This window comes from Carcharhinus amblyrhynchos, chromosome 1 (assembly GCF_965287045.1).
Source record: "Carcharhinus amblyrhynchos chromosome 1, sCarAmb.v2.hapA, whole genome shotgun sequence".
Taxonomy (NCBI): domain Eukaryota; kingdom Metazoa; phylum Chordata; class Chondrichthyes; order Carcharhiniformes; family Carcharhinidae; genus Carcharhinus; species Carcharhinus amblyrhynchos.
Window position 1 is genome coordinate 129,514,114 of NC_137324.1, and position 15,610 is coordinate 129,529,723.

The window sequence follows — 15,610 nt, forward strand, 5'->3', positions numbered from 1 at the left end:
ACCTTGAGGTGCCCTTATGGTCCACAATCTGCCTCTGCTGCCACATATTTCCCAGTGAGGCTGCCAAGAATCTAGGGTTGCTGTCTTTCTGATTGGACAATCAGCATCAGGAGCCTGCCCATCATCCACAGTTGGACAACAAACCTGCAGATGACCAATTTGGAGTCTGCTTCTGGTAAAACTGTTGAGCTGGTCCCACTGCCTGCAAGTGCAGGCTTGGGACCTTCATTCTGTCCTAATGTCAGAGTACCAAAAGCCAGGGTAAAATCCTACGCAATGTTTTTATAGTTTTCATATTTTAATGTATTATGGAATTCACAAACTTTTTGACTTGAACATTTGAAGCACAATCCTCTGTGAGTAATACAATGATAGATTCTAAATAAATCAAAAATAAAACAACGTAATCTTTATCAAGTTTATTTTTGTTCATGGGGTTTTAAACCTATAATTTGTCAAGAGTTGCTTGAGGGATTTGTTCTGCTCCCACTCCTGGAGCACTTGTTAATACTGGCCGGATTTTCATGCTCATTTTCTTCAAAGAATACCATGATCCTTTCCAATCCATCCACACAATTCCATCATCTGTGCCATGTTTAGCCATTTGTTTTGTATAATTTCCATTCCAATAGAATCTCCCATTTGGATTTGAAGAATGACAGCGATTATACCACCAACCACCACCATCTTCTCTGGCACATTGTTTGGTTATGTCTCCAGGTTCCCTGCCAATGTTAAAACAGTTTTGGTTACCTCATGTCAAAATAGATGTCAATGTTACAATTTATCATCAGGTTACATATAGGGGTGCTAACAGACCTACTTGGACTTTCACCCCTCTGTGGAGAGGAAGAACTGCCCTCGAGAACTGACAGCCAACCTGATTGACCAATAGCTCCAACAGCCCCTGTAATGCCACAACTCAGTAGTGGGTGTCACTGGGACTGCAAGGAGGCCCAGTAAACAGAGTGATGGTGGCCGGAGTGAGGTAAGTCCTGGGCTTTTAAGGTGGGAAGGGCTAGGACACACAGAAGAGTTGAATGGGGTGTGGGAGTGTGGTTCGCAAGTCAGACATGGAAGAACTAAGGGAGGTCTGACATCTTGGGGGAGTGGTTGGAGGGTTCCTGACACACAGATGGCACTTCTGAGTAATGTGCCCTCCCTTTCATTTTCCTTCCCCCTTTTTCAAAAAGAAGTATTCTTAAAAAATAGTCTTTGAACTCTAACCTGCCTGCCATTGCTCAATGTTTAACGGTAGTGGAGGCAAATTGAGGCTCTTAATTGAAACCTAATTGAGCAGTAAAGGGTCTCAATAGTCCTGAGCGCAGGTGGCCTATTTGGCACCTTCCCACCCTCCCTCCCTCCCTCCATATTATGGGGGATGGGTCAGGAATAGGCAGGAAGGCAGTGAACTGGACATGCTTTATACTCCCCAATCTATCCCATTGTATTTCAAAAGCAGATTGGAATTTAGCACTTTGGATATAACTTATTGGTGATATGGTTTTCTGTGAAACAAATGGCCTTAAGATTGTACGTTGTCATGTTGGATACAACTGCTAACGGGTTTATTGGAAATTCTCAACAGATCTAATATTATTGATTTTAAATGAGTTAGCCTCTGTTTGAAATGCTATCTGAACATGTTAAAAAGCCATATGTTAATATTGCATGGTATAATTTCAAATTGAACGTTCCTAATTTATCCAGAATTCCCATGGACAGTATCTAGATGTTTAGAAAAAGAAAAATGAAAACTGGGTAAATGTTACAATTAATGATAGGCAAAAATAACCTTGCAGAGTATGTATTTTCTCATTAAGGCACCTAGGTAAGACATACTGAGGATGCATCAAGAGTTGTACCAACCTATTTGCATTTTGTATTAATATTGCTATTGAGTGCACATTACACCTTGTATTAGAGTCAGGATTAAACTGAAAATAGGCAGAGAGGAGGGAGATTTCCTGGTGCAGAGAATCTCATTCCACTTCACAGTGGATTTAATTTGATCTTGATACTCCAATTACATTCTGAAAGTTTTGCAGCAATGTTAAATCAAAAGCTCTGCAAACTGACATTAAAGTTGCAACATGAAAGCACTGCTAAACTTCAAAGGATTGAATTTCCACTGCTAATGAGCTAAATAACATGTCCTGACAGAATTATTTTGTGCACTCTTTTAACACTGTCGCTAAGCCATTTGATTTTATTCCAGAAAATCCAGAAATCTGAATGGCCAGTTAAGGGACAATCCGACAATTTCACCTTCAGCAGATCAGTGTGGCGAAAGTATCTCTTCATATTCAGGACAAAAGTAATCTTACAAAATGCAAATAGTCACCAAGATCTTGCCACAAGTTTACGCTTCCCAGGCCCCAGACACATTGTCCATTCGCTACAAAGTAAACCTGTCATGTACCAAAACACCCCAAGGTGATTTACACTGTGAGAAGACATGGGTAATGAATGGGATGTAGGAAAGAGAGATTAGGGAAGATGTCTAAGGCCATGATTAACAGATGGGACTGCAGGAATATTTCTAAATGAGGTTATTGGTCATGGCACAGGGAGATATTTTAAGGGAAATCAGGATATAAGAGTATGGTGGCTGATTGCTCTGCCACCAGTGGTAAATTAATTGATCGAAAATTGCTTTTGGAAAGGTCAAATCTTTATTATTTGCTTGCTGGCAAGAAAATTTCTGCATTAAAATGCTAAAGAGAAAAGTTTACCCCTTAGGCATTTAATTTGAGACAAAACTGGTTAAAATCATTATGAGCAAGAAATAAGGACAAGTTGTTCTCCCAGACTTACCATCCATCATTGTCTCTATCATAAGTACTGAACATCATGTTCTGATGAATTGTCATTGTTCGATTCTTTCCATGGAGCATTTTAGTACCTTCCAGCAGTGAATTGCCAGCCGTTCCAAAGTAGCCACTGACTGATAATCTATATCTATTGACTTCGTTTTGTACCACAAATTTGTCATAACGAGCAGATAGTTCATTATTTTCCCAGTCTTGCATTTCAAAAAGGAGCTCTGTATGCTTCAGTTTTGTCAAAGAGCTGATTCGATCATTTCCAAGCCAATATTCACCTGGAGGATATTTTAGGAAAACAGTGACTTTGATCCCACAGAATAGAGGCAAAATAAAATGCACCACGATCTAACATACAAAAAGGGTTCTGAAATAGACCAGGAAGGTTCTATATTCAATTGCAGATTTGGGTTGAATTACAAAATCTCAGCTGGGCTTAATGCCCTGGATTATAGAGAAAGAAGTCTTCTAGGATTTGTGTTCCTCATCATACAGTCCAGTGACCAATCCCAAAAATATACATGTAGGGATGTCGTGATTAGAGTAGGATTAAACATGACTCAGATACGTCTTCCAATAGCTACATATCCAGCAGTCCTCACTGTTAAGAACATAGTCACTCAATATAGAAGCGCAAATGAAACCAAATCTAAAAGAAATTTATAATTTCAATGGTGAGGAGAAGGGTTGGGTAGATGGGTTTGAGTCAGAAATATTTACACCTTTCTAAAATGAGACAGAAGTCTCACTCTCCTGGCATCTTAGCTTAACAAGTTTTCAACTGAAGATAGATATTGGTGGTGTCAATATTTACCCTAAAACTCCAGGATTCAGGACAGAAAAGTTGGCAAGAGGATCTGTATAGGATAATGTAAATGGATGAACATCAGATGAAGGCAAGATTGAACTTAACTACGATGCTTCCTCTAAATCAGTGGTTTTCAAAGTAGGGATTATTACTCTCGGGTGAGTTGTGGGGTGTTAAAAAATGGGTTGCCAAAATTGATTTTGCAAAGATTCCCTGACCTTTTTTCTTGGGTGAATGAAGTATATACTCTCTCTGCAGTAAATAGTATCAACACATGAGGCAATAAACAGGACTGTGTGCCCTGTATGTGCAATTGGTGCCAATTTTCTTTCCCTTTTAAGTAAGTTGATTCACACTCTTTCTATGCTACACACGTAATGACATGCTGCATGTAAGCCATAGATCATTTTGTTATCCAAAGCGAGCAGGTGGCATGGTGGCACAGTGGTTAGCACTGCTGCCTCACAGCGCCAGGGATTCAGGTTCAATTCTGGTCTTAGGTAATTGTCCATATGGAGTTTGCACATTCTCCCTGTGTCTACATGGGTTAAACATAGAACATAGAACATTACAGCGCAGAACAGGCCCTTCGGCCCACGATGTTGCGCCGACCAGTTACAAAAACAATGACCCACTAGCCTATACCAATCCCTTTTCGTCCATAAACCTATCCAGAGATCTCTTAAACGCCCCCAAACTAGACGCATTTACAACTGCAGCAGGCAGGGCATTCCAATCCCTCACCACCCGCTGGGTAAAGAACCTACCCCTGACATCCGTCCTGTAGCTACCCCCCCTTAATTTAAAGCCATGCCCCCTCGTGCTAGCTTTCTCCATCCGAGGAAAAAGGCTATCACTATCCACCCTATCTAAACCTCTAATCATCTTATATGTTTCAATAAGATCCCCTCTTAGCCGCCTTCTTTCCAACGAAAACAACCCTAAATCCCTCAGTCTCTCCTCATAGGACCTCCCCACCATACCAGGCAACATCCTAGTAAACCTCCTCTGCACCCTCTCCAACGCCTCCACATCCTTCTTGTAATGCGGGGACCAGAACTGCACACAGTACTCCAAGTGCGGCCGCACTAGAGTAGTGTACAGTTGCAACATTACACTGCGACTCCTAAATTCAATCCCCCTACCAATAAACGCCAAGACACCGTACGCCTTCTTAACAACCTTATCTACTTGATTCCCAACTTTCAGGGATCTATGTACACACACACCTAGATCCCTCTGTTCATCCACACTATTCAAAGTCCTCCCGTTAGCCCTATACTCGACACATCTGTTGCTCCTACCAAAGTGAATTACCTCACACTTCTCCGCATTAAATTCCATCCGCCACCTCTCGGCCCAGCTCTGCAACCTATCTAAGTCTCCCTGCAGACTATGACACCCTTCCTCACAATCTACCACACCTCCAACTTTGGTGTCATCAGCAAATTTACTAATCCACCCAACTATACCCTCATCCAGATCATTAATAAAAATTACAAACAACAGTGGCCCCAAAACAGATCCCTGAGGCACACCACTCGTAACTGTACTCCATGATGAATATTTACCATCCACCACCACCCTCTGTCTCCTATCTGATAGCCAATTCCTGATCCAACTTCCTAGATTACCCACAATCCCATACATCTGCATTTTCTGCAGAAGCCTACCATGGTGAACCTTATCGAACGCCTTACTAAAATCCATGTATACCACGTCAACTGCCTTGCCCCCATCCACCTCTTTGGTCACCTTCTCAAAGGTGCTCCAGCTGCTCCAGTTTCCTCCCACAGTCCAAAGATATGCAGGTTAGGTGGATTGGCCATGCTAAATTGTCCCTCAGTATCCCAAGATATATAGGTTAGATGGATGAACCATGGGAAATGTGTGGTGTTGCAGAGATACAGCGGAGTAGAGGGCCTGGGTAAGATGCTCTGTCAGAGAGTCAGCGCAAATCTGATGAGCCGAATGGTCTCTTCTGCACTGTAAGGATTCTATGATTTTATGAGAGGGCCAGAGACACCAATAGTCCATAAACCCATGTGCCAGGATCTCACATCTTAAGCTGCCAGAGATAATATTAGCTGCTCCACCAGTACACAATAAGACAAGAGTAGCACTAATGCTAGCTATGAACAAAGCACCAAGATCTTCTGTAAACAGTCTGCAAATTATTGGGTGAACCATTTGGTTAAAGTGGATCGCCTGAAAAAGGTTTAAAAATCACTGCTTCAAATGAATAAACTGTCAAACTCACATTGAATAAAGATCACTTCGGTGACTATACAATAAACGCCTATAGAACCAAACTATAGTAGGCAGTCAACATCTTCAGCAGAGAAGCTGAGAAAACTGACAATTGTCAAAACAAAGTATTTTTACTGAAAAGGATTGGGAAAATATTAATCATTTCTATTTAGTTAATTATATATTTCATATATTGGGAAGGTATTGGTTTGAAGATTTGAATTTAAAAGACGCTAATGTTGAAAGGAAGGTACTATTTGAAAGCTTATTATTTGATCATGAGTAATTTTTAAAAATATAAATGGCCAGAGAAGATTTTAAAAGTTTATTGTAATGTGAGGTAATCTGGTGAGGAAGCCTTGAATCACAATGGTGATTATATAACGAAGGATAAAACTATATACAAGCAAGCTCAGTACAGATATAGGCTATTCTCGTCAATTCCTAGGTCACACTGAAGGTTTCCTCCAACCAGGATCTGCAACCTAACACCCGGTAGCCAATGATTTGCACACTTCCTTCTGATAGAACCCAGGAGGGTAATGACCCACAAAGACCCATCTCTTAAAGGGGCCATGCTACCACATTTCTCTCCCCCCCCCCTTTAAGTTCCTGAACAATAATATAAACAAAAACTTGAAATTAAAAATACTGGAAATGTGCAGAGAGTTCACCAGACTTTGAGAAGATAGATAAACTCAAGTATATTGTTTGTTTTCAATCAATATCTGGGTGGATTTTGAAGCAGATATGGCAAAGAAGGTAGGGCGAAATTGAAAGCATATTCAAGTTGATGATCAGATTGCCAAACCTAGGAGCTGGTGACACGACTCTGCCAGATGCTGACATGACACAGCCTTCTGTTCATGAAAAGAGGCATTTTTACTCCATTGAGATCTCAGCTGGTTAAAAAATATCTACACAGCAATTTAATTATTCAATTATTAGCTACTAAAAAGTTGTATTTCAAATTTAGCTCCAATAGAAAATGCTGAAAACCTGCAAAAAGCCTATCCGTACCTGAAAGAGAAAATGAATTAATGCTTTGGGTGCATCCCTGAATCAGAACTCAGTGATTATTAGTTTTGATGAATAATTAACTGAAATATTAACCAGACTTGCTCTCACATTTTAGGTTTTTATTTTTGGCCTCCCCTGCCCCCAACACTTTTTCCTCAGAAGCTGATCATGTTTAGTTTAGTTTATTTACTATTATCACAAGTAAGGCTTCCATTAACTCTGCAATGAAGTTACTGTGAAAATCCCCTAGTCACCACACTCTGGCGCCCGTTCAGAGACACAGAGGGAGAATTTAGCAAGGCCAATCTACCTAACCAGCACATCTTTTGGACTGTGGGAGGGAACTGGAGCACTTGGGGAAACCACGCAGACATGGGGAGAATGTGCAAACTCCACAGACAGTGACCAACCTGGTTCCTGGCACTATGAGGCAGCAGTGCTAGCTGCTGCGCCACTGTGCCACCCAATTTAGAGGGATGGAAGGTCCAACCCAGGCAAGGCCCTTGGTGCAGGCTAAGACTGAGTGTGACTTCACGCTGGCTTATTTCCTGGTCCTTCAGTGCACTCAAACTGGAGTTTAGCAGATGCCTGTTCATTTCTGAAGCATAGGTATTTACTGTCAACAATAATGAATTAAATCAGTTGAAGAACATTGTTCTGCTCCTATATTTCCTGTTTTATACTTCTTCCCCCAGTGTCTCCGGGCTCCAAAGGACACAGAGCAGCAATGGACATGAAAGTAGGCCGACAGGCAACTTACCCCCAGGTCTTCATAGAAATATGAGCTTAATGAAGTAAAACTGTCATACTCAGCCAGATTCCTGACAGAGAGTAATATTTCTATGAAATAAACTCTATGGGTGGAATTATCCAGCCGCGATTGCCCCAAAACCAAAAAACCCCACCCGAGGTAAAGAGACCTTTCCAAAACCTGCCCCTTGTTCATTATGATTCCCGTGGTGAATGGAAAATTCACCCTGATACGTTCAATTAAAGCTGAATCACGGGCTTTTATGAGCCTGCTTGCCAGGGCTCAAGAACTATACGTGACCCAATTATTGCAACCAAATCAGTGTTGTTGTTGCGCGATTTCCCTTTAAATCTTTCGCTTCAAGCGGCTCATTGTGTTGCAGTGATCTATGTCATACTTGTTTGAAAGAACAGTCGATCTTTTTGAGTCACGTCAACCATCTCACCTGGAGTATCGCAAAAGCCTTTTCCCACATCAAATGCAATGTTACCGAATCCATTTTTGTAGGCATCCCAGGATCTGCCAAAATCTACACTACCATCCTGTCTGTTTTGAATCAGTGCCCATCCTGGAAAACATTTATATTGTTGCAAATGAAAAGGTAGCAACATTTAATGCCATGCAGAAGTTGAAGTTATTCGCAAACAGATAATTTCATGAACTGCCAAAATAGGTACCTCCTTGTTCTGTTGTCATGTCACAGTAAACTTTGTAGGGTGTCGCCAGTGAATGTGGCCGGATTATATAGAGTTGAGATGTTCTACCACCTTTCTCATAAATGTCATTACATTCTGCAAAATAAATATGCAACTGAATTTATCTTGTAATGGGGGAAAATGGAAAGATATGTAACAATAAAAGAAGACTGGTTGAAATGGTTTTTGAGCGAACGTACCTTTGCCTGATACTACTGGTATATTACAGGTAACCGTGCACGGATCCCTGCAGTATTGACTCTGAGTCTCTACTGCTTGCTCAAGAGTCTGCAGTTTAGTTTTGAGACTGTCCACAAGAGAACGCATCAGGCGGATGGTTATGGGAAGTGCTGTCTCTACCTTTTGTTTTATCAGTGTAAAACGCTCTTCCAACTCCGCATTGTACGAATCCACTATTTGATTATTACCTGCAGAAACATATGTGTATTACTGCAGATTACATAAACTTGCCGTCACTTGGCATCCCGACAGGCAGTATACAGGTTTGATTTCTCGGAGGTCCAGAAATTAGCTGAACAAACTTGATTCAAATGGATGAATTGCTTACTAAAATATATGAACTCTGTACCTGAATTTTGTGCTTGTCTCTGTCGCATCTCATAATCTAACCTATCCACATAGACATGGACGGTATTTGTTAACTGAGAAAGATTTGAAACTTTCAGGTTCAACTCGTCAATGATTGGTTGTGTACTCTGTTCCTCCTTCAAAAGACCAGTCCTCAGTTCACAGCCATTTGGACACAGCACTCCCTTTATAACAGAAATTGATAAAAGGATAAAAATAGTCAGGAAATCTGAATTAATATAACTGAGTGAAAACCTGTATAATTTGCATTTAGAATGATGTATTAACTTGTTTTCTAAAAGTTGTTTATTCAGTGATAAAAATGGCCAGTTCATTTTTTTACATCTGTCATGTAACTTTCAAGGATTATACATGTGCTAGTCTTAATTAGATACAAGAATTTTGTAATATGAATACATGTAATCAATTTCCATGCACTTCGTAGACTCATAGAAGGAAGATGGCAAACAAGACAGAGTTCACCCAAAAGGTGTGCTCTGCTGACATACCCTGAACCCACCTTTACTTTAAGGCTAAGGTTATTACTAGATTCCAAGGATGGAACCAACCAGGGAGCAGGCTATTTTGGATTTGGTATTGTGTAATGAACAGGGCAGTTCATATGGATCTGGGCAGCATGGTGGCACAGTGGCTAGCACCAGGGATCTGGGTTCAATTCCCAGCTTGAGTCATTGCCTGTGTGGAGTTTGTACATTCTCCCCATGTCTACATAGGTTTCCTCTGGGTGCTCCGGTTTCCTCCCGCACTTAAAGATGTACGGGATAGGTTGTTTGGCTATGCTAAATTGTTCCTTGGTGTCCTAAGATCCATAGGTTAGAGGCATTAGCGGGGCAAATATATGGGGTGATGGGATAGGGTCTGGGTGGGCTTATTTTCAGTGCAGCATTGATGGGCTGAATGGCCTCCCCCTGCACTGTAGGATTTCTAGGGATCCTTCATTTTTGCGTTTCCTTCCAAGCTGTCCCATCTCTCCAATTCTTTCTCCTCTTTTTAGGCCCCTCTGTAAAACTATCTCTTTGACCAAGTATTTGATTGCCCCAGATAACGTCTCTGCTCTTAGCTTAGTGCCTATTTGCTTTTCCTTTGAGTTGAATACTTTTGTGAAGATCCAGTTGGTTGGTCCAACTGAGAATCAGTGTCCTCATCATCTGAATGACTCCTCAGCATCGCTGGCAACCAAATGTACGATCTTTCCAATTTCCTTTTCTGTCTCCACATATTTCAGGGGAAAATGGGATTGCAAGTTGCACTGCTATAACTTTAACATGGGTGAGGGTGGAATACTCTCAGTCCTCCATGGTATCTGGGATCAGTGCACACCCCTCCACCAGGAACAAAAATGTCTCACGTCAGGAATTCTTTGATCCAAAGTAAGACTTCGGGGTTGAAAAAGTGGAACCTGTCACTTTAAGGGAAAATAGATCTGAAAATATAACATTCTTTGGTCCTCCTCACACTTAAACAGCAGAAATGGAGGGATGTTAGTCATGGGCATCAATGACATCATTTGGTGCCTTTAAGTATACACTTTAAATATTAATCCTTGTTTCTCACACAGTGGGGCTGAATTTTACCAGCCTTCTGGAGTCAGCCTGGGAGGAGGAGGGGGGTCATAAAATGACACCAGAATGAGTCAGGGCCAAAACCCAGTATCTAGACTTCTGAGGATGGAAGGGTTGGGGGTGGGGTGGGGGGGGTGGGGGTGGTGGTGGAGGGGATGGCGGGGTACAGTTGTTGGGAAGCAGAGCGTGACCTTCATTTCTAGCCAGTCCCCCTGTAGGCCCTTGCCAAGTCTCAATGGCCATGATGCCAACAACCCCCCTGCACCGCGCCCCCCCTCATCCTCACCCCTACCCCCACCCGACCATCACAACTCTAGCAGCATCTCCCTTCCACCAAAGGACACCCATGCCAAAGTGCTTCACTATACTCCACAGGGTTTGGCCACCCTGACTTCTGATCACTATGACAGGCGGAACAAATTTCTAATCTATCCTTCAGGAATGCCTGAAAGTGGAGGCACTCACTCCTTCTCCCCACAGCCTTAGCGTTGGTCACCTCTATTGGTAGCGCTACAGAAATAGGGACAGCTGTAAATATGGGCCCAATTTTAATCCACTCTGCACCCTGAAATTAAATGTAATTGGGATTCAGAATAACATGGTGTAAAATGGGCCCTATATTTCTGCAATGTCTTTAATGTTTGTATTTTCACACCCTTTCATTTTTATTCTGTTCCCTTCTCTCTCGGCTTACCCAATCTCCACCAAAGCGTTCGCATCCGCCGTCATCCTTAGGCTGTGTATCCTGAATAAGTCTGGAACGAGAGGTAGCGGGCGTTGGCTGGGGTCTGAATCTGTATCTGAATCTACCAGTGGAATCTGATGGATCTCTTCTTCCTGTGTAAGTGCCAGCAACATCAGATCTGTGTCCACGGGGTCCAGGCTGTGGAACATTCAAAAGAATATTAAGCAACACAAAAGTGCATTGTTATGCCTTTCTCCTTTCGAACTTATTTATTTCTTATTTTGATTCACTTTTTTTGGTCCAAGGGAACCAAGCTGAAGATAAATGCTGACCTGCTGTGGTGAGAAGCTCCTATTCAGCTATCCTGGATAACATTGAGGGGGCTGATTTTGTGGGAATGGCACTGCACGCTCAAAATGTGGAGAGCGCGATTTGCGCTTGGTGATTTTCTGAGTTCCAATTTTACCAGCCCCTCGCCGATGTAGTGGTACGAAACAGATCGTGGAACAGCAGAAAGCTCATTTTAATATATTAGCATGTTATTGGTGAGTACTGTCTCCAGAGCTCCCCCCCCCACCCCCGCTCCCCCCCCCCCTACCCCCCGCACCAGATATTCACCAGGCCATTCACAATAGGGTCACATGCAGATTGAATTTAGACCTGATGATGGCCTGCAGTGGACAGAGGTGCAAGGTATGCCAGCAATGGCCATTGAGAGGGGAGGGGGGATGGTGGAAGTGGAAATGGCTGCCAGCTCAGACTGTGAGTAGGGCAGTGGGATAAGAGGGTGGGAATGATGTGATGATCAGGGCAGGGGAGGAGAGAGTGGGGAGAAGGCGCTGATGATCAGGCGGGTAGGTTAGAGAAGTGCTGATTCTGATCGATAGTGGGGCCCCCAAGACCTCTGTGGTGAGCTGGTGGGATGGGGAGGGAGGATTACTCAGGTTCTGATTGGGTCACCATTCAAAGATCACTCCCCAATTTCAGGTTTTTCTGACTTGCTAAGACCCCGCTCCCCTATATGATGGTGTGAAACATACCACTTGATTTTCTTTTGGCAGAGTGTCGTAATATCTTGAGAGACAAACCAACTGGTTTCTCTGGAAAGAAACTAACATTTCCAAAAATCTAAATTAAAACATCCATGTCAGAGGGCCTTGCTGTGTGCAAATTGGTTACTGTGTATGTTACATAAGCACAGTAATTACATTTCACAAGTAATTCATTGGATGTGGTGTACTTTAGGATCCCCTGAGGAGATGAAACGTCGAACAGAAAAGCAAGCCCTTATTTTTGGCTCTTCGTATTAATACATTTTAATTTTGTTTGACATATACAAGAGATTTTAAACTTCATACAGTGAGAACAGATGGACATGCCTAAAATTAGTTACATGGTAAGCTTGGTCAGTCTATCCCATTCCCCTAAGATTAAATAGTATGAAACATGAAATTCAGAGCCATACAGCTTTTAAAATATGATTTTCATTACTCCATGGGAAGGAAAAAACAGGTTAGAATAGGTTTCTGGAAATGCTGGCAGCAACAGTGAGAAAACATTCTTGTAAGATATGAACATGTCGCATTAACAGAAGAAATCTGAGAGTCAGAAATACAAAGCTGTCTGCTTATTTCCTCTTGTACACTTCCCTGACCTCTAGACTGCCACAGTACCGTCTGCACTGAGTCTGCAGATACACAAGGCCAACACTTGCTTTGACAACTAAATTCGCTGGCAATGAGCTATACTGCCAGCTCTGCAGTACTCCCATCAAGAAAAATTAGAATCTGGCCCTTGGATATTTAAACATGTTCAGGGGGATCTTTGAACTAACATTGGAATGTTGGTGTGATTTTTGATTTTGCAGAACAGTATTAATTTATTGATGTTAAAAATTAGGTTACAAATTAAGCCTTTTGACACTAGTACATGAATGATTAACATTTTTGCATGTGGTTACTTTACTGTCTTATTGAAGGAACTACCCTATTTATTGAATGAAGAACCATCCATTTAGATGCCATTATACTGCATGTTCTATTGTGTGGAAAAACAATTTTAAGTCACACAAGGGCAACCTATCAGTGTTCTTCTCTCCTGTGTTCTCTGTGAATTTTAACGTGATAAATTGTGGGAGATTATGTGGCATGGTCCTCATTTCTGAATGTTTGAAACAAATAAATGTTTGAAAGTTGTAAAAATTGTGTGTTGTGCAATGAAGTGACATTACAACCACGACTGCGCAACTTAAATCAAACTTCTTACCTCTTGTGGACCATCAACATCATGATCATACTCATAATCATCAATAACCACTGCTCGAGCCACTGCAATGCAGAAAAAGAGCACCAAAGTCCATTTCATGGTGCTTAAAGTAGTGAGCTTGCTTTCCTGATTTCTCACCACGTATCTTGTCCTTTCAAAGTCTTTCTCAAGTCCTTATTATGCTTTTTATATGTTTCAAGCACCGGATGTTGGAAACATAGGTCAGAGATTGTGGCAATCAGTGCCACGTGATCAATTTTTATCAATAAGTTAATATTTAAACACTTGTCACTTGCTTACTATAATCAGATTGAGGTGCAGAATACTTGTCATTCCTCATGATAGTAACATAACCAATAGTGTCAGAAACAGAGATGTAAACTGATAAACATTTGGGGTTTTGGCCAATGCTTTGGTTTCCATAACATAAAAAAGATTTTTTTAAAATTCCCATTTGTGGCATTATATTTAATGGCACAACGTAAATATAGCTAGGTTTCAGAAACATGACAATCAATTAACAGAACTTAAGGATGAATAAAATTAAAATGGTATCCAGTTTCTCAATGTTTATAGGTGGCACGGCTCCCGTCTCTGCAACAGTTTCTTCAGGGTGCTCTGGTTTCCTCCCATAGACACAAATGTACGGGTTAGGTCGATTGACAATGCTAAATTTCCCCTTAGTGTCAGGGGGACAAGCTAGGGTAAATGTATGGGGTTATGGGGATAGAGCCTTGGTGGGATTGCGGTCAGTGCAGACTCGATGGGCCAAATGGCCTCCTTCTACACTGTAGAATTCTATGATTCTATGTTTCAGTTTGCCTAGATTGATAAAGTCAGTGTGGTATTTAGTGAAGCTTTCCAAAGACCTTTTTCATTTTCAGTATCCTTTGAGTATAAGAAATAAAAGCCTGGATTTTTGTTTTCCATTCAGCCATTACTATGTTACCCTTAGCCATTTACATTCCACGGGATTTTGCAGCAGTCTTTACTGTGATTAAAAGAACAGCGCTGTCCAGAGGATCTGGGCAATTGTAGCTCATTAACCAATCAAATCCAAGAATTCTTGCTGCTGGGACAGAACCTAACCTCAGTATGCACACTTACAGCAGGTTAGGGCCCAGAGTGTGTGATTTTAGGGATAGGAGGACAACATGCAACTTGGTGATGGGTCAGGAACCTAATTGTTCCATAAGTAGAATTTTCCATGGCTCTCTAATTCAGCTTATACCCAGTTTCCTGGCCAGTGCAGACATGTTCATCAACTCTAGGAGTGGAGAGGAGACCTGGGAAGGATGTTCCCAGTCTCTCAGTCTTCCCTGGAGATCCTGCTGTAGAAGCTGAAGGTGATTACTTCCCCAATGGAAGGAAGACGCTGGCCTCTTAAAGCAGGCAGGTGTGGGTGCAAATGGCCAGGGAAGTCAGTAGCAGAAATGTAGTTCTTTGAACCAGGATGTGCCTCAAGGTCAGTCACCCTCCACAAATGTCATTATTGCATTATCTTCACACAATCCATTCCTCACACTTCTATTCCTCCACTTTCTCCTCCTGCAGGAAGGCACACTCCCTCTTGAGGCACTGTATCCAGGTTCTAGGGACTAAATTCCTGCTGCTGACTTCCTCAGTCACATCCATCTATACCTGATTGATTTAATGGCTAGTCTCTTCCTGTCATCAAGAAAAATATAACCTCCCTTCAATGTCTCAGCTCCCATAGTGGGACCTCCAGGAAAGAGCAAGAGAGACGAGAGCCAAGATGGTTAGGAGATAGGGATGGCTACATTGAGTGCCCATTGGATCCACAAAAAGGCAGGTTTAGTTCCAATTAACTGAAGGTACCAGCCTCAACCTTCCATGAAAACCTATTCCACATATTGTACAGGCGCTCAGACACATCACCAAAGCTGACCTTAGAGTTACCATTCTCATCCACTCTGAGCTGGAGCTCTGTGTCCATACACTCTGTTCTGTGGAGTAGTATGTGGCTGTGGAGAAGGCAGCTGGTACTGCTGGTTGTGTTTTTGTTCCTCTCGTTTCTCACCATCATAAGCTGCTCCTAAGCTGCAGTGAAGGCTGACAACAAAGAAGATCAGATCAGATCAGCATGAATGAAGTTCAACATGGTGACTTCAGAAACATG

General features: G+C 42.0%; 1 protein-coding gene across 1 annotated transcript; it reads right to left on the reverse strand.

The window, feature by feature from the left end:
- Positions 1–445: 445 nt before the first annotated feature.
- On the reverse strand, positions 446–13,569 carry fgb (fibrinogen beta chain). The gene is made up of 8 exons (XM_080185757.1): positions 13,471–13,569; positions 11,215–11,403; positions 8,939–9,122; positions 8,550–8,777; positions 8,332–8,445; positions 8,100–8,222; positions 2,818–3,103; positions 446–725 (listed from the first exon to the last, which is right to left on the reverse strand). The coding sequence occupies exons 1-8, from the start codon at positions 13,567–13,569 to the stop codon at positions 446–448; spliced, it is 1,503 nt and encodes a 500-aa protein (XP_080041883.1).
- Positions 13,570–15,610: the final 2,041 nt, after the last annotated feature.